Source organism: Myodes glareolus, chromosome 4 (genome assembly GCF_982192425.1).
Source record: "Myodes glareolus chromosome 4, mMyoGla1.1, whole genome shotgun sequence".
In the NCBI taxonomy this organism is placed as follows: domain Eukaryota; kingdom Metazoa; phylum Chordata; class Mammalia; order Rodentia; family Cricetidae; genus Myodes; species Myodes glareolus.
The window spans coordinates 71,504,986-71,530,513 of NC_142029.1; the positions used below are offsets into that span (position 1 = coordinate 71,504,986).

Below are 25,528 nucleotides of genomic sequence, written 5' to 3' on the forward strand. Positions count from 1 at the left end.
AAATTCTGACGACGTTCTTTCAGTGCCATGCCGCTCGCTGCTCAACCCACTGGTCACCTCATCAGGCAGGCCTGGACCTTGCTTGCTACATCCAACTGAGGAGCGAATATCATCACCGAGGGGGAAATAAAAGAACCCCAAGGAAGCCAGGCCATTCTAGTGCACAGGCAGCCACACATCGTCTAGAACTCACAGTTACAGAATCAGGGCCCTATTGTCTCACCTCTGGGGCCCTTGCAATGTGACCTTTGCCAACACCCACCCCCACCAAAGGCTCATCACAGATGCTGAAAACAAACAGAGAAGACCTACTGACAGTCACTTCCATGAGCCGCCTACTCCTTGGTGAGGTCCAGATGACAGCATCTTGGCCTCTGGAAGCTTCAGTTCTCGAACACAGGGAATGTGCTGCCAACAGGCCATCCCAGACCGTGACACTCTCGGATTCTGCTCAGTTCACATCCGCTGGCTTTAACTACTTACCTCAATAAAATCCTGGGCAAGTCACAAGTCCTGAGAACCCTGGGCTCTTCCTCATACTATTACTCCGTTCTGTCTGTCTCATAGAAACTAAGATAACACATCAGAACATTCTATTCATTGCACATCACAGCACTGATGTCACCAAGAGTTTGGGAGTTGTGTCATCTTTGAGCACACAGGCCATGCTGGCCTAAATAGTTTTCCAACTCCTGCCAGCCTCCCGTATCCTCCCCAATATGTATGGGTCCAGAGTGGAGCACAGGGAGTCAGTCAGCTGAATGCACAGGCATTTATGGACACACATATGCACTTTGGAGGCAAAAATATTCATTTTCTGTATTAGCTACTTGCCTTGTTACTGTGACCACATAAATGGTAGGAAGCAACTTAAGGAACAAAGGGTTTCTTTTGGCTCCCAGTTGAAGAGGATGCAGTCCATCACGGCAGCAAGAGTATAAAGCAGTGAGTGGATCACACTGCATCCACAGTCAGGAAACGAGAGTGGACAGGAAGTGGGGCTTGGCTTAAAGAGCTCTAGGCCCTCACTCAGTGGTCCTCCCCCATTCTCCAGTGAGGCTCTACTTCCTAAAGGTGCCATAACCTTCCCAAACAGCATCACCAGTTGGGGAGCAAATGTTAAAATACTCTTGGGACATTTCACATTCAAACTACAACACTTTCTGAATTACATGTCATATAGGCGACCAGCAAAATGGATGTCATGCTTGAGCGCTGACTCATCCTGGGAAGAGGACCTTTGGAAAACTGAAAGGTTGGCTCACAATTCAAAGTTTGCCATAGATAATTCTTTAGCAGGTGGAAGGTGAATCTTGTCCCGTAGGCCAGGCACCGTGCTAGACCTTGAGAGAAAAAGTATGAGTAAGATAGTTGCAGACCCCGCAGAGATGCTCGCCAGAGAAGAGATTGTGTCCCAGAGATGTTCCTGTATGCCTTCTCTAGGTGACACGTGGAGGGGAAGGTCATCAATTTCTATCTGCCACCCTTGTGAAAGAGCAATTGATTATCTATCTAGTTAATTCAATTTGGAATAAAGATGAATGCTGCACACTGATCAAAATTTCATAAATCAAATCCTGTGATAACATTACAAGGGGAGCCCACTACTCAAAAACCCCCATGGTGAATCTTCTACATGGTTAAGAAATCAACGGTAGATTTGAGTCTCAGTGCATCCAAAGGATTTAATACACAGCCATTGAGATCAGAAACCAGGAGTTTTATTCTTCCCACTTGTCTCTCCCAATTCTCCTATTAGCTTCATCTTTATAGCATTTGAATGCTCTAGGTTGGACATTCTTTGCAAAGGATTGGAGCTCATTGGAGGAAATCAACTAAGTAAAAAATTGTAGGTGTAAAGTGCTTGGGGGTCCTAGTGAGGCTGCGTGTCAAATAAATCTGAGCTCCACTGCTTTGCTGAGTAGGGAAGCCTTAAACAAATAGAGGTTCGGTTGCTGCCTTAACCTGTGCTGCATCCGATGCCACCCATGCTGAGCGAGACTTGCATCAGCATCAGGACCGAACCTCTGAAGTCCCTACTGGTTTCCTCATCTGCCAGACAGCCTTTGATAACTCACTGGGGGTAAAAATGCCCATGCAAAGCAAGAGGCTATGCAAGTCGTAATTACTCATCTTTCAATATTTTTAAACCAGAAATACCACGATACATTGGCTGGGACCACTCTGAGTACAGGAGATGGCATGATCCCCGAGGAAAGGATTTGTACATAAAGTGATATTTCAGTCAAAGATGATAGAGGAGGGCGAGGAAGAAGAGGAAGAGAAGGAGAAACAACCGAAGGAAGAGGCAAAGGAGCAGGAGGAGGAGCAAAAGGAGGAGGCAGCAGGAGAGGAGGAGAAGCTTTCCAAGCCACAGGGTCTGGGCACAGGTGGAACATGGAAAGTCTCCCCCCACACTTGGACAGTAGTGGGTCACCCAGTGTGCCTACAGTGCAGCATGGAAGGAATAGCCAAGATAGGCTAGCACTAACCAGTTAACAAGAACTTAGCACCCGGTACAGCAGAGATAAGGACATTAACTAGCATCAGGGAAAATGAAGAGAAAATGTCACGTGGTACTGAAGTTGACTATGCTGTCCATGGCTAAAGGTCTCACACACACACACACACACACACAGAGAGAGAGAGAGAGAGAGAGAGAGAGAAAGACAGACAGACAGACAGACACACACACACACACACACACACACACACACAAAGAGTCAAAACCACTAGACTCTCAGGCCAGGCCAATAACCACATACAACCATGTGACCTTGGCCACATCACTTCATCGGCAAAAATGAGCAGGTTGGATAATGGGTCCTCATCATCCTTTATAGCAAGATCCAGCAGCCATGATCCCTTAAGCTGCAGGGACAGGAGCAGTTTGGGGGCATTTATTTACTTGTGATTCCCTAGTCATCACTCAGGGGACCCAGAGGGACAGAAGTAAAATCAAAAACATTTTCGGAAGATGGATGACTGAAGGGGTCTGAGACACAGGTGAGAGTTTGGGAAATTTATGCGGATAGCCTTACAGCCATAAATAAAATCCCTTTCTCTTACCCAGAACTTCATTTGGAGGTGGGGGTGGGGCGAACAGCAGACACCCTAAAAGACAGTTTGGCTGTATCTTCCGCCCTGTGCCTCACTTGAATGAAAAACAGCCATCACGAGGCAGGGTAATGGGTTCGGTCGCCTCTTTACAAACATCCATATTGTCACCAGCGACAAGTGGGGCTAAGGATGGAACTGACTGGACAATTTATTCCCTGTCCCTGTATTCAGTCCGGCTCTGACAGCTATCTATTCTGAAGATACAGGAGATGGGGAAGGCCCTGGGGAAAGACCCAGAGAAGCTCACTGGGTGGTAGCAGTGACCCCTGAGAAGGTGAGGGGAACAGTGGCCCCTCCCCTTTCTGTGAACCCGTCAGAGACCTGGTAACCTCAGCACTGCCCCAACCCAGCCATGTGCCAGGCTGCCTGGCATGAAGCACAGCTACTCATATTTTCTTGACCTACTTCTCCTCCCAGTCCTGCCCTACTCCTTCTGCTGCCCCTCCGGGTCTGCGTAATTAGCACCTCGCCACCGGAAACCATCAGGGACGTTAACAAGGCTTCTAGCTCCAAGATAACCAAGGAGACAAGAAAACCTGCCCTGGCACTATTCTCTCTCAGTCTCTCTCTCTCTCTCTCTCTCTCTCTCTCTCTCTCTCTCTCTCTCTCTCTCTCTCTCTCTCGTATTTCCTGATTTCTCTCTGTGAGCAAGCCCACTTTGACCTTGACGGATGGTAGGATCTGTGGCTAGACATCAGCTAGAAGAACACTTCCATGAATCAAAACTGGGGGCTCGACAGAGTCAGACCAGCATTGTTCAGTGTGGGTGAGGAGCCTGTAGGGACCCCTCAAAGCCCTCTTACTAACCTAGCAACCAAGACAGAGACCTGTGGACTCCGGTGTCTGCTTCCTTCCCCCAAGAACCCATGCCCAGAGAGGCAAGGTGGGGGTGGGGGCCGTAATTCTGGCTCAGTTCCTTTCTGCTTCCCATTAGTGACAAACGGAAATTGATGGGCTCCGGCTTTATCTGCTCATTTGGTGATGGTGGCGGTGGGGACCTTGCAGCAAACACTAGATAACTGTAGGCATCTTATAAATTAAGCATCTTAAGGATATGAACCGTTTTTGCATTGTCACTAAGCGGAATTAAATTAGCTTTTGTAGTTTCTATAGAAATGAATGAGGAAGGGGGGGAAGGTCTTGCTTTTAACGTCTTTTTTAAAGCAAGCAGAACAAGGAGTTGTGCGCAGGGTGAGGAAAGAATTAGATCACCTGTCTACATCTGAGACCTCACCCAGCAGCCGCTGCATTAGCTTGGAGAAGTGTGCCCATGAGGTGGCACAGAGCAGCTGGAGCACCTGCAGGCTCAGCCTCTGACAGGCTCAGCCTGACCTGACTGTGGTCTGAGCTATCGGCCTGCCTCTGTCCATGCCTGGGCATCTTGACCATCACCAGAGAGCCAGCTTCACTCGGGTGTGCTTAAGGTCAGTCCTTGTTGTGATGGGAAAGGCTCTCCTGCCAAGCATCAAGCCACCTGTATTCTATATCAGCCTCCAGCCTTTCAGTTTCACGTTGAAGATCCAGGTTCTGTTGGGCATGGTGGTGCACCCCTTTAATCTTAGTACTTGGGAGGCAGAACCAGGCAGATCTCTGAAAGCTCAAGGCCAGCCTGGTCCACTTAGTGAATTCCAGACCTGACAGGGTTATATAGTGAGACATTGTCTCAAAAGAAAAGAAAAGAAAAGAAAAGAAAAGAAAAGAAAAGAAAAGAAAAGAAAAGAAAAGAAAAAGAAAAGACCCCTTTGTGAGCAAAACAACCACTCTGCTCCACCCACCTCCAGTCTGGGATGAAGGATTCATGATTATCTGGCTGCATAACCTGCCCTGGGAAATGATCATCTAACCTAAAAATGGAGGACTTGCTCTCAGGAGGGTCTTCCTCAGGCCACAAGAATTTGGATGTCTCATTCCATACTGACCCATGTCCCATATTCTCTTGTGGACATCCCTAACCTCTGACGTCCACCCTCCCTCCTACTACACAGGTCCCCTGCATGGGACCGTCTCATGGTGGTGCTGCTTCTTGCTGGAGTAGATGGTGCACTCATCCCCCGCAGCAGGGCTGTGTCTCCAGGTCCCAAGATCTACGGTGCCTTGGCTTCCACTGGACTAGGTTTACTTGCTTGTTGCTGGGGAGGAGGTATCAGGTTTCCCAGGACCTGTCTGCCAAGAGTAGAGGTACCAGTGGTGTAAGTCACAACCCTGCTTGTCCACAGCACCAAGGACAAAGAAGAGATTGAAGCGGCCCTGTCATCCCTCTCAGAGCCAGGCTATGGTCAACAGATAACAACTCAAGACCCATCCCAGCAGGCTGGGCAGAAAACACCAAGCAAACACTGGACTTCATTCAAACTGCCAAAGACAATTTTAGCACCATCTTCTAGATTCTTCTTTGACCAATCAGAAGAAAGGGGCAACTGCTCTCTCCAGCCCTGGATTTAGAATCCTTGGAGTCATTTTCAATCTCCTTCATCACTAACAGCTGCCCCTTCACACACAGACTGAATCTGTCATAATTTATACCAGGGAGTAAGCAGCATTTTATTCTAGACACTGATGGAGCCTGGCAGGAAGAACAGATGGGAGTCACCAGTCTGTTCTTACCACATCCACATCTGTGTCCACCTCTGCCTCCACCACCTCCACGTCCGTCACAGTCACGCTTCAGGAGGTGAGGGAAACGCCCCACAGGGCCTGTGAAGTATACTGTGAAGTATAAAGATATTTCCTCTATGTCCACTTAGGGCATCAATGAGACTGTCACCCAGAGCCAGACTGTACTTACCGATCCTCAGGGAGTGTGGGCTACAGGCAACCATCACGAGCCACGCGGGAAGCAGCACCAAAGGCGCGGAGACACGGGGCATCTTCTATAACTCCTCATGGAGCCCTCTGCTGGTCTGGGCATGACATAACGCTGTGGGGGAGTAGAGGAAGCCTGTCAGTCCTACACAAGCTAGGTAGCCACCTGGTCCATCCCAGTGACAGAGGCTCTGGAGAGCACCCGAGGGCCTCAGAGCTGACAGTCCCCCCAGGAGAACTTCTGGCAGCATCCATGAGGGAACTGCAGGCAAAGCCCTGGAACTGGGGCCTTTGACTCTCCCACACTCACCAGGGGTCAAAGAAGGCCCCTGATGAACATAAGGCAGGCTGCTCTAACAGGCTGCAGGATCCATGGTACCTCTCTTTCCTTTCAAAATCTCTAGTTGAGAATCAAGACCTTCATTTTGTCTTAAGGTATAGAAGCCGTGGATATGCAGAAGAGGAGGCATGAGGAGGGTTATTCTGAAGCACGCGGGATGGGTCCAAGTACAGCTCTCCCACCTGCCACCTGTGTGGTCTTCACAAAGCTGCTCTTTGTCTCAATGTGGCTTCCTTGGTTGTATAAGTGGTGTTAATTCCCTCTTGGTGGAGCTGGTCTGAGGACCAAGATAACACAGGGAAAGCTACCTTATGTAAAGCTTGCCCTAGATGAAGGAGTACATGCATGCCAGTTCCTCCATGGCTGGGTTGGGAGACATTTCCTCCCAGCAAAGAGATGGCAGAGGTACACACCCCAGCCCAACATACAGTTTTGGCACCTGCTTCATCTACAGATGCTAAGCCCTTCTCACATGCTCCCTCCACCTCCTCACCTACCTCATATCAAAGTCAGAACTGTCAAGGAGGCTGCTCCTCCTCAAGGCAGCAGAGCCACTAACCCTCCCATGACCTCTCAATTACTCTAAGACTCGGCATCTATGCCAAGCCAGTTCTGCCTCACAACTGAGATGAAAGTGGGGGCCCTGAGCACCTGCGTATTTAATCCTGGGTGCTCGAGAAAAGAAAAAAATATTAAAATGTTTCCCCCTCCATCACCATAGAAAGTCAACAGAAAACTAGTCAAAAGCCTTGGACAGATACTTCACTAACTAATAAAATTAGTGGCCTATTCACTTTTGAAAAGATGCTCACATCCACCGGTATCAAGAAAGCACATTTTAAGGCAGAGCATTTACAAAGTGTTGGCAAGAACATGAAGCAACTCGGTCTCTCACACACCACGACAGGACATAAATCATGCAAATGCTTCGGAGAACTGGTCTACCAGAGCTTTCCAAAAATACTCACAAACCAGTGACCCCACTCCTTGATATTTCTCCAACAGAAGTGCATGGATGCTCACCAAAAACATGTCCTAGAAGTTCACAGCGGCGTCCTTTGTATTTTTCCAAACTGGAAGCTGCCCGAGTGTGCAGCAGCAGAACGGAGGAATATACTGTATGATCACACGACACAGTGTGACAAAGGCATGGACATGAATAACCAACTACTGCATGCCACGGCACAAGAACTGCCATTAATGCAATACTGAGAAAAAGATGTCAGACCGGAAACTGTATACAGCATGACTCTATAGTGCAAAAACAAACAAAAGTGTTCTGCATTCAGAAGTTAGTCAGTGGAAAAAATGTCACCAAAATAATGGGTTAGAAGCAAGCACACTCTTAAGCTTATCTGAGGTTTGAAATTAACACTGACAGAAAACAGCTTCTCAGTGAGGTGAGTAATGAAGGGACGCGTTAGAGCTCAATGCTGGACAGACAGAAACTGGGAGAGATCCAGAATCTATAGCTATCAAAGCTGGGGCAAGAAAAAGCAGACGTCATGGGTTGGACAGACAACTGAGTGTTTGTTGTGAGGACCTGAATTTGATAACCAGAAACCACACATAAAAGACAGGCGTGTACTTGTAATCCTAGTATGGAGAAAGCAGAGATGGGCAGTTCGTTGAGGCCAGCTGGCTAGTGTGTCTAGTCTACTCAGCAAGCACCAGGACAGTGAGACTCTGGCTCAAAATGCAAAGTGGACAACACCTAAGGAATAATATCTAAGCTTGTGCCCTGCCTCCATGCACCTTCACACTCATGAACACTCGTGCACACAGAAGAGACAGAAAGAGAAGACTGAGCCCAGAGATCATTGCACCAGAGAGAAATTACAGGAGAACCACAACGAAGACATAGATGGGGAAGAAAGGCCGTCTGGATTTAGTTGTTTTTGTGGTTGCCATGTGTGCTGGATCTTCAGCAATGCTCTGTCTGTTTCAACACAGAAGGCTGGTGCAGTAAATGGAAAGCCATATTGAAAATGTTGTAGCCAAGCAAGTCCCTGCCTGGAGAAGCCAAACTTCTACATTATTCTTTTCTCTCATAGCAATTATTACCATACTTCCCAGCCAGTATCTACCCTGCAGCCCAGAGTGGTTCCAAGTAGAAAGCTACTGAAGCAAGTTCACTGAAAAACAGTAGGACTGGGGTCAGAAACACAAAAATTAACAGAGTTTCTTTTTCCTTAATTCTGGGGACTCCCAGCAGGCAGCCTAAGAGTCGGGAAAACTAAGCAGGTACACACAATTGCAAGTAGACACTGGGCCTTGAGAAAACACAGACTTTGGAGAATGGGAGGTCCACTGTACCCCCTCAGCACAATACAGCTTGTTGTCCTGACCTCCTCAGAGGCTTCATGAGGATGCCCGAGACCCAGGCCCCAAATGGAGCACGGCATCAACCTGTCCTTGGAAATACTTTGCAATGATTTATTCAGGAGAAACTTCACCTGAAAGAAATTTGCTTCCATGTTACTTTGTCCTACCAAGCAAAGAAACAAAACTCTTCTCACCAGCTTGGTCCCAAACCACTCCCGTAGAGTGAGGAACACCCTGGAAAAGGGAGGGTAGCTAAGCCCAGCCTCTGCTCTCTGCAAGGAAAGCACAGCTGGATAGACACAGGATGAGGAGCAAACTGGCTGAGCAATGGGTTCTCACCCACCCTTGCCCACATCAATGTCCCAGCGGAGACAATACATTTCAGTGTTTGTGTTGGGACTCTTTTTTTTCTGACTTGTTCATATACATGCATTTCTCTTGCTTTTCCTCTTTCTCTTTGAATTTTCAATCATTTGGAACAGGGATTCACTGCTCATTCCCTTCCTCTCCTTCCAGTAGTCAAGTTCACTCACTCTCACTTTCCACCTTTTACATGTTTTCTCCTTTCACTCTTTGAATACTTGAACTTTTTTGCTTCCACTTTCCTTCAGCTTTTCTCCTAATTATACCTTTCGTATCACATCTTCAATCTTTTCTGTTTGTATTATTTTTACCACCACTATTCCTGTCGCTGTTGTCAAGGTTGAGAGTTGCGGGTATTGAGTTTTACATTTTTTTGTAAATTCATTGCTACTTGCTGCTATTTTTCTTCCCCCTCCTTCACAGGTTGGGAGTCAAGCATAGGAGTAGATGTTCTGCTGCCGAGCTACACAATCATCCCTGCTAAAGAGTCCGGGAACCTTGCTCTAAAGTCAACCCAACCCTGGTCTAACTTCAGTGGATACTTCAATACAACAAACAGGGGATATAAAAATGTCCTTCTGAAGATCAGGATCCATGTAGGCACAGATGCAGTAGATAAAAATATCAGAGATAAACAACACAACAAAGTGTGGATAGTGTATCTATGCAGGATGACAGTATACGTCATTCTGAATCCCTTCAGGCTGCACATGAAGACACAATTAGAGGACTAATGACAGAGGACACACCTCATATATTCTGCTGTCTACAATACATCTCCATAATAGACTAGAAGTACCCCACTCTTGTGAGACCTCCAGAGAAAGTTCAACCTAAAGGCTTTGACAGCATATGAACTGTGTCAAAACAGACTAACCTCCCCCCTCAAAAAAACTAACAGGTTAGCTATAATTCAAACCCATTTCACAATATACCAAGGGATACACCATCAAGAGATCATTTTTCCTTAAAGAGATTCTCGCATAAAAGTATAATAGCTAGTCAGGCGTGGTGGTGTATCCCCTTAATCCTAGCACTACAGAAGCAGAGGCTGAAGGATATCTGTGAGTTTGAGGCCAGTCTTGTCTATAGAGTGAATTCCAGGACAGTTATGACTGTAATACAGAGAAACCCTGTCTCAGATAAAATGTGTAAGAGCTATCCCTTCCAAATATACTCAGATCTTAACATAGAAATAAAAGATATATAAAACTAAGACAGCAAAACTACCACCAAAGCTCATAATTTTATAGCAAATGACTCCAAAGATAATGAATAAGATAAAATACTAGAATGAAGAATTTTACAAAAAAGACTTTTTAAATACCAATGACTTCCAAGAAAATGCATAAAAAATAATTGGACCAATTAAGAAAGGCAATAAACAATATGAATCAGAAGTTCAAAAGACAAAGATTTTTTAAAAAGAATTAGCAGAAATCATGAATATGAAAATCCCATTAAGATAAATTTTAAAACCCAGTGGAAAGCCAGAACAATAGACTATTCCAATTAAAAGTAAGACTTTCAGGGGCTGGAGACAAGATTGGTAAATTAGAATACTAAGGAAACAACAATTTTTAAGATGTAAGAAATTATGAACAGAACATACAAGACTCTTGAGACATAATTAAGAGACCAAATTTATATAATCTTGATATAAAAGTTGGTGCTGAGGTATAGACTAAGAGCATAAAACCTATTCAGTGAAATGATAGCAAGATATTTCCAAAATTTGGGGGAAGATGCAGACATACAGGAACAGGAAGCATTTAGAAGCCAAAACAGTCAAGATCAGGAGAGAACCTCCACATATTACAGTTAAAAAGCCAAGAGTACAGAAGAAAGAAATAATATTGAAAGTTTATCAGATAGAAATGCTAACTTATTCAAAAGGTAAACCTATTAGAATAACTTGGATTTCTCAACAGAAACATTAAAGACGGGGTGTGGGGGGGGGAATAGAACGATTTCTTTCAACCATGGAAGAAAATCCCACCAGTCTAGACTACGATATCTACCACAGTTGACATTCAGAAATAAAGGAAATATAAAGACCCTCTAAGAGAAACAAAATCTAAAGGAAACCATGGCACAAAACCAGGACTGCAGAGGCTATTCCAGGAGGATCCTTCACACAGTAGAGAAAGACAAACACAACCCCAAAAGCACAGGAAAGAATATATCTCCAGAACAGTAAATAAGCAAGTGAGAATTAGAAAAGAATACCACATTAGAAAAAAACAATAAAGTGATGGTAATTAACTGATACCCTTCTATTGGATTTCAATGTAAATGGTCTTACCTCTCCCATTAAATGGCATGGACTGGCTAATTAGGTAAGAATTAAAGACCCGACTGCCTGCTGCCTGCAAGAAACACACCTCACTGGCAAAGACACACAAACTGAAAGCAAAAGGATGGCAAATGATATTCCAGGCAAATGGAATCCAGAAGCAAACAGACGAAGTTATATTTAAACACAACAAAACATACTTACCTCTAAAACTCAAGGAAACCAAAATCAAAACAAACAAAAACAAAAGGCTACGTACTGATAGAAAGAATAAATATATCAAGAGGATGTAATAACTATAAAAATATGTGCACTAGGAATCAGTACCCCCTGTTTTATAAGACAAACACAAGCAGACAGGAAAGCTCCAATATAATAATAGTGAATGACCTCAGTACCTCTATGTTCATCAATAGCTATGTCATGAAATCCCCCCCAAAAAAATCATTGAGAAAACTTCAGAGTTAAGTTATACTATAAAACCAAATAAACTTAACAGACTCCTACAGAATGTTATATCCCAAACTGCAGAATATGCATTCCTTTCAGCATCTCATGCAACTCTCTCCAACAGAGATCAAATTTTAGGTTGCAGAATAAGTCTTGACAAACACCAAAGAGGAAAAAAAAAATCTTGTGGTTTTTTTCTTATAATAATGAAATGAAATCATATCACACAGCAAGAGAAACTAAAGAAGCACTATAAACATATTGAAGTTGAGAAAATGGCAAAAGAAAGAGAAAGATTAATGGATTAATTAATTAATAGATTCAGAGATAATGAAGGATGAGTAACAAAATATACCACTGAAATCTTGAATGTTAATTAGGAATTAATTTGAAAAGTTATATCCCAATAAATCAAGAAATCTAGAAAAATCTATACGTGTATATTTTCAGATACAAAAGACCTACCAAAATTGAATCAAAAGGATATAAAAATCCTATGTACAATAATAACAAGAAATGAGTTTGATACATTAATAAAAAGATATCCTGACAAAGAAAAATCTAGTACCATACAATTCACTGTTAAAGTCTGTAAGATACATAAAATAATTGAATAGAAGACCCAGAAATAAATACAAGCAGCTATAGTCATTGATCTTTGACCAAGTTGACAAAGGCTAATGCTGGAAGAAAGACAGCCTCCTTAACACAGGATCCTCAGAAAACTTCAGAGTCACCAAAAACTAGATCTCTATCTCTCACCCTGAATCAAAATCAACTCAAAATTAACCTAAACAGAAGACCTGAACCTCTCAAAGAACTAGAGAACAGAGAGAAAGCACTTCAAAATGTAAGGATGGGCTTTCTGAGTAGAATTTCAATGGCTTAAGAAATTATAGCAAGAATTGATAAGCAGAACTGCATCAAACTAAGAGGATCCAGCAGAGAAACAATCTAGAGTAAAGGCACAACCAACAAAATGGGAGAAAAATCTCTGCCACTTATTCACCCAACAGAGAATGAGTATACAAAGAACTCCAAAAGAATGAATGCTCAAAGAACACATAATGCAGTCGATAAATGGGCAATTGAACTGAGGAGCCACTTCTTAAAAGGTATAAATGGTCAATAAATACATGGGAAAAGGCTCAACATTTTTAGCCATTAAATGTAGTTCAAAACTACACTGAGATTCCATCTACACCAGTCAGAATAGTTGTCAACAAGAAGAAAAAAAAGCAACAAATAATGGCAAAGATGTAGGGGAAAGAGAAGTCATTATGTACTGTTGGTGTAAATGTAAATTAGTAAGTACATAGAGTGTGGAAATCAGTATGGAGGACCTTAAAAAATATACAACCAAAAAACCTTATTATATCATCTAGCAATATGACGTCTGGGTATATGCCTGAGGGAAATGGAGCTAGCACACACAGGAGATACTGCATATTTGGGATAATTGCTACGCTATTGACAATGACCAATGTGATGGCTATTTTTGGTTGTCAACTTGACTGTATCTGAAATGAGCTACAATTCAGAAATAGAGGACACACCTGTGGAGAGATTTTCTATTCGGTTTGAAGTGGGTGAATGCACTTCTAGATTGGGCCTTTGTTCTGGAGATTAAGACGGAAGACATGTGTCTTTAATTCAGATCCTGAAGTGGGAAGACATACCTTCTATACGGGCCATACCTTCTGCTAGAAGTCTTTTTAAGGACAAGAAGGAAGACTTTGCTCTTTGCCTGCTTGTCCTTGCTTTGCTAGTATATTCCTCTGCTGACATTGTAGCCTACTTCTTCGCGATCCCAGAATATACAGAAGACCAGATGAGACACCAGCCTGGTAGGACTGAGCAATGACTGGATTCTCGGACTTTCCATTCACAGATAGCCATTGTTGGATTAATTGGACTGCTCTTAAGTTATTCCAATAAAACCCCTTTATATGTACAGGGAGAGATACATTCCATATGTTCTGTGACACTAGAGAACCCTGACTAATGAAGTCAAGTTAGGTAATTGGCCTAGGTGCCTGCCAGCCCAGCAGATGAATAGATAAAGGAAATGTGGCATACATACATGCAATATAGTATTAGTCATCAATAAAGAAAAAGAACATGTCATCTGAAAAAGAATGGATGAAGCTGAAGAGCATGGTGTTAACAGAAACAAGCCAGACTGAGACACACAAGTAACATGATTTCTGTCACATGTATGATCGAGAAGTAAAAGGCGATGTGGAAGTCGGGAGGGGGGGGGAACTATGAGGAAAGAGAAATGGAATCAGGGAAAGGAGAAAGAGAGAGATATTAAGAAAGGATAACAGGAGGGGACTATGCTCCAAGAAGGTTATGCACAGGTATGAAACCCATCATTTATAAAATTAATAACCACTTAGAACTCTGCTCAGGTTAGACACTGACCCAGGGACTTCTGCAGAGCAGACAATCTGTTTCTTCCTGTGGATGCTAGTTACACAGGTCAGGGCCTAGTGTACTTTTCCTGAGATGTATGAAGCTTTAGAAGTTCCGTGTTTCTTGATACGCTATATTTGAACACACACTTATTCTTCCCATCATACCTTACAGCTTCCCCTGCACACGTTCCTGAGGGGTGTGTGTGTGTGTGTGTGTGTGTGTGTGTGTGTGTGTCCCTCTGCACATCCCCAGAATTATGTCCTCCTCTATGAGCCGGCACTGCAGCCTGTAGTGACTCAGAGGTAGCACTTTCCTCTCTGGCTCATGCTATTGTAAGTCTCCAGCTGGGATCCCTGGGAGCCTCTTAAGAGCAAGGACTGTCCCCAGCTTTCAGCGGTATCCCCAGAGTCTCCTTATAAACAGTGGATGCATGGTACCTATTTGCTCACTGAGCATCAGGCCTCAAACAGCCCCCTGCTGCAGGGAGGCAGAGAATGATGCCACAGGGAGGCGGAGAAAGATACAGGAGGAAATAGAGGAGCAAAGGAAACTTCGATGATAACAAACCAGGCACAGAATCTGTCCTTTCATTCTTGATTTTCCTCCCTGCTGTGACAAAATACTTGCTAGAAGTAACTTCAAAGGATGATTTGTTTTGAGAGGGGAAGTCTTGGCAGAGTTCATGTAGGAGCGTGTGTGGCTGGGACGCCCCATGTCCCAGCAGAGATGAAGCAGAGAACTCAGGCTAAAAGCAGGGCTGCACTCCCCAGTGACCCACTTCCTCCAGCTAAGCTCCGCCTCCTGAAGGTTCTACAACCTCCCTCAACAGCACCACCACCCAGGTACCAAATGCTCAAACACACAAGTCAGTGGGAAACATTTGGCATTCAGATCACAGCACTGGGGGTTGATGCAGAGACAGATTAAAGCCAAGCTGGTCTCAAGGGAAGCCTGGCACTCTTTTTTCTTTTTTTAAAACTTTCTTTTTATTTGTTCTTTGTGTCTTTCACATTATGTCTCCCAGTCCCACTCATCTCCCACCCCCACCCCCACCCCCCAATTTAAGAGAAAAGGAGAAAACTGGGGGAGGGAAAATCTCATCATGGAAGTTGCAGTGTGACTCAATGAGTCATGTAGTAAACCCTTAATCCACACATTTTTACATGCAGGTATTCATCACAAGAATCATTAGTCTGATTCAAGGGCCCTGATCTCTGCTACAACACTGATGCTTGGACCTGATCAGGACTCTTCCTGGACATCCTGTTGCTGACCTGTGCTATGGAGATCCTGCAGCCTTGGGTCTGCAGAACAGGACCTCCCACTCCCACCCTGAACTCCAACAGATCACAGAGGGGGTGAATGTTGGGCAGGCCAACACAAAACCCTGGTTCTGGGCCTGGATAGTTGCAGGGTTGGTCAGTCCACCAGCTCTCCCCTTTCCTCGCCACCAGGGTGAGCTCTCCAGCATCACCCTGGCTAGTTCACCCCTAGCAGAGATGAGCAAGGGATGGGTCCAGTTCTCCACCCAGCTTTCACATCTACAGGGTCAGCTCTCCCACACCAAGAACTTCAGGGTCAGCTCTCCTGTGTTGCCCAGGTGAGATGTAGGGACCACTCTCAGGAGTCCTGCAGCTGAGGAGGGGCTGCTGCAACTCTCCTGCTCTTATGACCTTAGGGTCAGCTCTTCCTCAGGCGTGGATGAGTAATGGGACAGCTCCCCCATGCTCACACCATGGGGGCTGTCTCACTCACCCCTCAGCCAGCAGGGTCAGCTCTACTGTGCTGCCCAGGTAAGATGCAGAGTGCTCTTTCCCTAGTACTGCAGCTGGTAAGCAGGGGAGACTCAGCTCCCTCCCCCAACAGGTGGCAAGGTCAAAGGGGCAGGAAGGGCATCTTTCCCTCACCCTCACCACCACATGGCAGATGAGGGGCTGTGGCCAGCTGTTCCACTCTCACATTCTTAGTGCTATGCCACCTGCACCTCTGCCAACAGGGCCAGATCTACTCTGCTGCCTAGGCGGGGGGCAGAGTCCTGGGCTGCCCAGAGGGGCTTTCCTGGGCTGGCACTCTTACTAATTATGACAATGCTGACCTTTGTGTGTGTGTGTGTGTTTTTGTGTGTGTGTGTGTGTGTGTGTGTGTGTGTGTGTGTGACTGACTGACTCTCTCCACATTGAAGTGCAAGCACACCTAAGGCAGAGCTGTATCTGTGCACCTAGGACTCGAGATGGGGATGCTCAGCCTGCTTTGAGGAGCCCCATTTAATCTTAGCAGGAGAGGAGGTTCCTGATTTCTTGGAGGGGGGGTCGTATTATAAATGCTAGGATACCAGATTCTCTGTCCCTAAAATATTCAAATATTTTAATTTAGCTGCTAGCTTCTTAAGTCTAGGTCCATCTGCACGCCAATGTAAGGCCAACACCTCAATCTTTTGTGGCGTTTACAGAGAAACTGAAAGTCCCAGCTTTTTCTGCTCCTCCAAGCCAACTGTTAAAATGGAGAAGCGGGAGGAGTTAGAGGCCTGCCAGCCCTGCTCTGTGTGACCTTGACCCTTTTCACTCCTGTAAGGCCTGGGAGATGATCTCTCCCCATTGGGTCCAGGGCTAAAGGCTCCCAGGACCTCAGAAATCACTGTTCTGAAAGGTAGTCTCTGGTTTCAGCCAGGCTTTGGAGTTAGGCATAACGAAAGTCACACCTGCATGAACTCAGTGTAATTCTGTCATCAAATAAAATGTACAGGGTTAATCTGACACCTACTTAGCCGACTACATGATAATTACCATGCCAGGTGCTGATTAGGCATAAATGGAAGGCATTTGATGTAAATGACTGTATTTAGTATTGCTTTGATACAGTATAACGGGATTTTTACAGTTCCTTCCTTTTTGACAGTTCATTTATCCATTCAACAATATTTATGGAGGCTGTAATATATGCCAAGCATTGTTCTAGAACTTGAGATACAGTCTAATTTGAAAGGCCAAGGGATCAGAAGCAGACCTGTTCAATGTCATTGGGAGCCCTCTTCTGAACATCCTGGTTGGTTGTGTCAACCGTAAGTACAGCGGGAGGGCCACATTCAAAGGAGGCAGGAGCTGGCCCTGGTCTTCAGAAATGGGCACTGTGCAACCCAGAGCCATCAGACTCTATGCTTTCATCCCCTGAAAACCCAAGAAAATCAGTGCCTACCTCCGGGATGATGAGAATCAGAAAGGCAGGGAACAACTTGGACTTTTCCACCTGTGTCCCCAGTGCCTGGCACAGGCTGGCACATAGTAGGTACTCACACGGTACCTGTTGAAATAAGGAAAGAATACAGAGAACAAGCTCAGAAATGGTGCACGCTGCCAGGTATTTAACATGCTGGATACAAATTCACAACCTAAGTATAAATTTTGCCCCAACCCAAGCTCCCCGTCTGTGGTCCTTCATCCTCTGTGACCTAGCTCAAAGGTGACATTTATCACACTGCCCTATGACAGCCTCTCACTCCCAAGACTGTGGGGCACTGTGGTGGGAGCTGGCACTTCTTGCCTCTCTGCCTATGCTTTCCCATGCACCTGCTCCAAATACATCCTCCTAACACTAAAACTTTGCCAGCCTTACTTTTTCCAGAAGGGGAACCTAATCTGCACTCTGTCGCAATGGTCAGGTAATTCAGCTTCTCCAAGCCAGAAGAGGTGTTCCTTGAACATGCCTCAGACTTAATCATCTCTGACACCCCTCCACCCCCTCCACCTCACCCCCTGTTCTATGTCTCTGCTTTGAGCTGAAGACTGACCCACCTTGCAAGGGCTTTCTCCCTCTCACGCGCAGCAGGACCTCCAGCACCTTGGACAGTGCTCACAAGCAGCGCCCAGAAATAACCACAACTGCATGGATAAGGAGATGTTTCCCTTGACACTTACACCGCCAGGGAGGGCAGGGAACATCTCTTCCAGGCATGCATCTACCTAACACATATGCAACTGGACCTGTTCTGCATAGAAGCTCAATAAACTATCACTGATCCACGCTCGTGGCCGACTGATGCAGTGGACAGGCATATCCTCAGGACAGTCCACGGCAGTGCTGTGCTGCTGGGCAGGCCGTCTGGACCCCCAGCCCACCTGCACTGAATGACAACTCTCCTCACTCACAGCAGTCCCTGCACTATCCTCTGCTGTCCTCGTGGGACCGCCACATCATTAATCGTGATTTTTTTTCCCAGATGGGACAGAGAAGAGGCTGACAGCCAGCAGGCAGTGTTTGGTGGTGAAAGGGACAGAGAAAATCAGAGGGGCAGTCAGATTAATTACAGGTTTCCTCTCAGCCATGGGCAACAAGATCTTGATTACTTCTCCTGACGCTCCAGGCTCCTGGAGACAAATGGGTGTTTGCTTCCCTGTGGTTCTTTCACTCCACCTCCACCCACCCCAGCAGGAAGGAAGCTGCTCAGATAGAGAGAGGGTCTGGGCTGGTGGCAGGCCACCACAGAGCAAAAAGCCATCACCTGTAGACTCTCTGGCCACTTGAGGGAGAATTTAACGTGATCCCTGACACAGTTACGGAACACTCTGTAAATGCTTGGCATGTCCTTGGCAATGAGTTCGGTGGCACCAGGATGCAAGACTGCCTGGGGAGTCAGGGGCCTGGGCACACCAGCTCTGCGAGCCAACTCTTTGAGCATCGGTTTCTGATGCTGCAAAATGAAGGAAACAGGCAACATGTTCTCTAAGGCTCTTTCAAGCTCTGAAACCCTGCACTTCTAAGGATGGAATTCCATGATAACAGAGCATTTATTGAATATTTATAGATGTTTACTCTGTGCAAAAAAACCCACTATTTTCAACTCATTTGGTCTTCATAAGAGTCTTGGGAAGTAGAAACACCCACTTGTTCTCCTCACCTGCAGATAAGGAGCCCAGGGACAGAGGGGTTGAGTGGCTTGTCAAGATCACATGACTAGCAAAGGCAGAAGTAGAGCCATGATATCCAGGACCCTGTCCTTACTCTCATTCTTTCTACCCACCTTCTCCCTGTGTCTGGGAACTTAGCATGCAGTAGGTATGTGAGGACAGGTGGAAACATGAAAACGTTATACACGGATGCTGGAGAACAGGCATGGTGTAGACCTCCAGCCGTCTGCACATATTACTGAGTCAGGAGAAATGAGTCTGGGAGTGCCTTCTGGGAAAACTACAGTTCTGTATTCTTGACCATTAGGGTTTCCCATAAAGAGCTGCTCCTGGGTGTTTGTAATGAGTTACAAGATAGTAGAGTCGACAGGGGGCACTGAACATCGGCAGCAGGGGCTGATCCTGGACTGGCTCATTAGAATAAAATGAAGAATGGTGGCTGGACAGATGGCCCAACCCAAGTCTGACTGTGGAGTGTCCCATGCTCACTGTAACTGCAGGTGCCTGGTATCCGGACCACAGGGTAAGATACAACCACTCAGCATTCTCCAGTACTATTAAACATAAATATTGCGATCCCTGACACACACACACACACACACACACACACACACACACACACACCTGAACCATTCTCAAATAGATTTCAGACTGAAGCCCCTACTGGACCTATAAACAAGAGTCCCTCACCAGAAGACAGAGCACACACCTGCCTCCCCATCCCAGTTATCACGGTGTGTCCTTAAGCTGCTTGCTTAATGTCTCTGGACTTTGTTTTCAGAACAAGAAGACTAAGGCAGACTGCAGCCCTTGCTGGAAAGACAGTTGCCTGGATCTTAGACATACAGAAGTCAATAAGCATGGTCATCCTTTCATCTCTCCAGCCCCATCCAGCCTTTCCCTCCAGCTCCTGGGCACAAGATGCCCTAGACTGTAGTTACACCTCCTGACAAGGCTATCTCTAAGGCTTGCTTACTGAAATAACCCCAGAGCCTTTACACCTGCAAGCTTCAAGTCAATCTTGCCCCCAGAAACTCTTCCTTCAGTCAGAGAATCTCTCCCTGCAAGGCTGCAAGCCTTCCATGAAGCCCTCTCTGCAGCAGTCAGTCCCCCTTGTACTTTGTCCATCCTGTGAAAACTTTCATCACAAACCTACTACCTGCAGACAATTCTCCGAGTCCTGGATGAGAATCTCTGCCTTCATGGACCTAAGCATGGGGATGTTAAGTGACATGAATCTGACATTCAGGAAGCAGATGCCACCATTACAGACAGTGAAGGGAAAACATAGGATCACAGACTACACGTGACTAAGGATCGCTATGAATGTAATCCAATATAAAATTATAAACTCAAGTCATTAGGAGATTTTTTTGATTATTGTTATCATTTGTAATTTGATTGTAAGGTTCCTGACTGTGAACTTTTGTGGATTATAGTGTGGCTACTAACGCAGTGGTTCTCCGCCTTCCTAATGCTGTGACCCTTTAAAACAGTCCTTCATGTTGTGGTGAGCCCCAAGCATAGAATTATTTTCATTGCTACTTCATAACTATAATTTTATACTGTTATGAATTGTAATGTAAATATCTGTATTTTCCAATGGTCTTAGGTGACCCCTGTGAAGGGGTTGTTCAATCCCCAAAAAGGTTGAGAACCACTGCTCTAAAGGGTGACAAGGAGGAACAACTCACTGGTGATAATATTATAGCACGGCCTATTAGGATTGAGTTACAGACAGGAACCAATGGGCAGAGGGAGAGCAATTCAGAGAAGAGTACATATGGCCCCTGGTAAGACCTAAGTATGCTTTTAGAAATGGCTGTGCCCACTGCTACAGAAAAGCCCAGAGATGCTCTGCGGTGTAAAGCTAATCTTCTACCCATCCCCTTGCTTTCCTGAGGCTAGGATAAGCCATGCCACCTAAAGCCTATGTCCCCCAATGGGTCTCACACTGGACCTACCACCCTTCAGATAAGCGTTGCAGGGTACAGCTGCCACATCCTCTGTCTCTGACCAAGTGGCTGGAGATAAGAAGATGGAGAGACGATTGGCAGCTGTAGCTGTAGAGAGGACCAGAGTTGGACAGGAGGGGTGGGACTGGCTCAGAGTGTAGCAGTGTTCCTGGCATTTATCTGAGGGTTGGGCTCTGGGAGGCGAGTTCCTTGGAGAGAATATGTGTGTCACGGTTTTGAAAGAAACCAGTTCAGTGCTGGAGTTTTTGTAACACATTCAGAGGCAAGAGCCCTTGCTGAGGAATATCTACAGAGGATGGGGTTGGGGGTGCAGGGAGAACAGTTTTAGGGCCTAATCACCTCTAGAAAACTATGTCCTCTCTCTTTTGGAAACTTCTTGATATTTTGAGAAGTGTTCTGTAGACTCTTACCTTGGGCCGTTGGATAGCCTGAGAGGAGCTGAGATACTCAACCTAGAACGAAGTGGAATGGGGCAATATCCTGAGTCACGGTGAAGTGTTAGTTACCCCAAGAAGCAAGAGAAGGTTTATTCTAGACTCACAGATGCTGCTGCCCAGGGTCAAGGTCAAAAAAGGATGGAAATCTAATGTGATAAAGAAGAAGTCCCAAGGTCTGGAGCTGCTGGGGCACCCTTGGCCTGGTTACATCACCCAGTGGACACCTCACCTCGGTACATCCATCCTGTCCGTAGCCACAAGCATAAGCAATTCTGATGTCTTAGACACCATTTCAGAAAGCAGGGCCCTACCTGCTTCATCTTAAATCCTAGGCAGCACAGGAAAGAGAGCAGTCGTCTGGGCAAGCACTCCTTAGAGCCACTCTAGACAGGCCCCTCTGCACTCCCAGCAGTAGAGACGCTAAACTAAATGCAGGTCCAGAGGCTAGGAGTGTGCTTCCATTGGTAGAGAACTTTCCCAGCATGCACAAAGCCCTGAGTTCCACCCCAAGCACTGCTTAAAAGGAAGCAGTGACTTATACCTGTAATCCCAGTTCGTTGAAAGCAGAAGCAGAAGAACCAGAAGTCCAAAGCCATCTTTGGGGGACATAGTGAATATAAGGCCAGCCTGAGCTACATGAAAACCTATATCAATAACAACAAAATTTTCTATAATAAAAGTTCACACAAAGTAATTGGCATTCCTTTCAAAATTCAGGGTGACTTACTTATTCTGCAGGCCAACCACTAGGAATTGTCTAGAAACACAAGGATGGCCCAACCTATCCCTTTCCTCTATGCAGTTCAATCAGCACTAATTATTATCCACTTAGGGCAGAGTCTAGCACAGGCTCCCTGAGGGGCTGAGGGTACAAAGTCGCTCTGGCCAGCTACCTCTGGAGGAGGCTTGAGGACCCAGGTTAGTGGTAGGAAGGAGGGTACCTTCTGATTCATCCTTCAATGTTCTCGGTTTGCATTTTAACAGAGAGAGGGTGATTTCCTCTTTCAATTAAAAGCTTGGTCAACAATTTAAAAAGCAAAAGTGTCACCCAGTGGTGGTGGCACACACCTTTAATCCCAACACTTGGGAGGCAGAGGCAGATGGATCTCCTTGAGTTCAAGGCCAGCCTGGTCTACAGAGTGAGCTCCAGGGCAGCCAGGACTACACAGAGAAACCCTGTCTCAAAGCCAAGTGTTGTGATTCTCTCCTTGGCTTGCTCCAAGACCAGCAAGCACTCTGTACCTCTGAGCCCGAGTTCCCCGTTCAGGAGAGTGAGGCTGGTCACACCTGTGTCAATAGGATCAAGTACTCAGGGATGCTGGGCCTGCCTACCTTTCTGGAACATTCATCCCTGGCATAGGTGCTCTTGCTACCCCTAGGGAAATGGAGCAGAGTCTCCTCCTCCTAACCTTCCGGTCATCCTTCCCTCACTATGGCTGTCACCCACCTCAGTCAACCTATGGTCCCAGCAGATACTCCTGGGACCGCAGCTTCTGTTCTCACTAGCTACATCCCAGGCTCTCCATGAGAGGAGAGCAGTCTGTTGAAGAAGAAGCCTTGGGTCACTGTATTCAGCTGTGTTTCCAGGGGGAAGAGGGCATCCTCTTCAGAAGCTACTCCAGGAAGAAACTCTAGGCCACCGGACACAGAAGAAGTCACATCAGGGTCCTGTCTCTTTTGCTTACTGTTGGTCTGAGACAGCAAACTTCTCTACAGGCTAAGAGTCCAGGAGCTAATAATTCTGACCCACCCCTTCCCTAGTCACAGTGGCCTTAGCTAAGCGCCCAGTATCCTCCCCAACACAGGCATCATCACAAGAACACTGGTGAAGAAACACACACCCCCTAAAAACCTATCCCTGACTGCCAGAACCAGGAAGAAAGGCCAAAAATGCTGTTTCACACCCAAAAGGGACTGCCATGTTGGAAATGCATGACTGAGCAGCTCCACAGCCAATCTCCGGTAATTATGCATGCCTGCCCTGCCCTGCTTCATGCTAGCAGGTGTTAGGATGGTGGGATGCACTGCCTTCCTCAGGGAGTTGCTGGAAAAGCCCAGTGACATTGTTTAAAGATAAAGACCCACGGAATTCAGGAAACAGCATATGGAAGATGCAACTTTCTCATTTATTAGTGTAGACTTTGCCACTAAGCAGGAAACAGGACTAGACAGTAGAGACAGAAAGGCATCCCTGGACCATTGCTGCTGAGTGAGAATCTTGAAAGATGGAAGCTTTGGGCCAAGCCTTCTGTTGACACACTAAGGAAATTAAGGGACGACCACAAAACAGTGACTGTAATGGTTAATTTGAACTACAATTTGATTGGATTTGGAAATACCTAGTATATCAACAAGGTGCACCTTTGGTTTAGTTATGGCAGTGACAGTTTTGCCAGAGAGGAGTAACTGAGGGGTAAAGATCCTCCCTGAATGTGAGCAGAACCAGTTCATGGCATGGGCAGCCATACTGAATTAAAAAAAAGGGAAAAGGAGAAAGTGAACTGAGGGCCTGCATTCTGCTTTCCCTGCTTCCTGACCTACCTTCATGTGAACCAGCAACCCCGTGCTCCCACCGCCACAGCCGTGAACCTTATGCATCACCATGCACTTCCAGCCATGAGCCAAAATAAACTACTTCCTTCATTAACTTTTTTCTAGTTGAGTAGTTGCTCACAGTGACAGGGAAAGTACTAATCCAGAGAGCAAATTACTGGCACTGACAGACACTCATTGTATATGAGGTGCTGCCAGAAATGTGTGCCTGAGCTTCTGAAAGAGCCATGATGCTATAAGGTCTCAAAGGCTGAGGTGTAGAAAGCTGAACTTGCTCACCTAGGCAATAAAGAGCCACTGTGTGTGAGTGTGGTGGGTAGAGGCAGAAAGTGAGCAGTACCAAGGAAACAAGCAAGGACAGGGTGCACAGGGGGTGGGGTGCATGGAGGAGAGGGGGCTGGGGAAGCCATGGGCAAACAGCAATGTGAGAGAGGAATGGGAACTGAAAGGAACTGATGTGATCCAACTCAAAATCAGGGTACAGGGATTTTTTTTCAAACTAGGAAAGAAGGTTTCTGAGCAGCCAGGCATTGAGGAAGAGCAGATACTCTGTGGATCTCGGGGGGAGGGGGGCAGAGCCCCAGGCAACTCTGGAGCCAACTCCGCAAGACATGGGATGTCAGACACACTGCTGGGTCTGGATGGGGCCCAGCCCCAAACCTGAAGCTTTGACTGCTGCATGATTTTGAGGGAAAGGGCTCTGACCTTGGAGTCAGAAAGCAGAGCTCAAAACTGGCTCTGCACTTGTTCCCCGTGTGAATAAAGTTCTCAGCATTTTCCTGTGATCCAGATCTACTCCAGGCTGGTCCACACCACAGCATCACTCATTCAAAGACCGAAGAAGGTGCCACATGGGAGAAATATGGCAGCAGCTTGCGATCAAGTTGAGGAAGGCTTTTCCTAAATGTGATCTCTGTGGTCAGTTAGTTCTTAGCCTCCTCCTCCAGACAGCCCAATACTTCACTCCCTAGCTCATGTCCTAGACTCCCTACCTCTGGCTCCCTACCTCTCTTAGATTCATTGCATGGATGAATTGGTTTTTTTTTATTTTCTATAAGACACCTAGGATAATGTTTTCCACCTCGTTGGAGCTCTGTAAATGTATGATTGCTTGATTGGTTGAGTGATATTGATTGATTGATTGATTGATTGATTGACTGGATGGCTGATTAAAAGTAAACCCATAACAAGATTTAGGAGTCTGGGGAGACTGCTCAGTGGGTAAAGAACTTCTCTTCCAAACATGAGGCCCTGAGTTCAAATCCCTAGGAAACAGGTAAAGCTGGATGTGGTGGTACATGGCTGTAACCCCAGTGTGCCTACGGTGAAATGGAAGGCAGAGACAGAAGAACCCCCAGCAGTTTAAGGGTCAACTAGCCCGCCATATTCAATGACAGTGAGCAACAAGAGTCACTGTCTTAAACAACGTGGCAATCAAGGGTTGACACTCAAGGTTGACCTCTACACATGCACCATGTCTACCCACCACCAACACACTCAGACACATGAACATGCATACATGCACACATCATCCATGCATGTAT

General features: G+C 46.0%; 1 protein-coding gene across 3 annotated transcripts in view; it reads right to left on the reverse strand.

Moving 5' to 3' along the window:
• The window catches only part of Grik4 (glutamate ionotropic receptor kainate type subunit 4), a 424,337-nt gene that overhangs the window by 278,682 nt on the left and 120,127 nt on the right, over positions 1 to 25,528 (reverse strand). For all 3 annotated transcript variants that reach the window (XM_087905544.1, XM_087905543.1, XM_048417251.3), the window contains exons 2-3: positions 17,310 to 17,414; positions 5,906 to 6,037 (exon numbers count right to left, since the gene is read on the reverse strand). In XM_087905544.1, coding sequence (XP_087761670.1) covers positions 5,906 to 5,987 — 82 coding nt within the window. In that variant the 5' untranslated portion in view covers positions 5,988 to 6,037; positions 17,310 to 17,414. The remainder of the gene's footprint in view (positions 1 to 5,905; positions 6,038 to 17,309; positions 17,415 to 25,528) is intronic.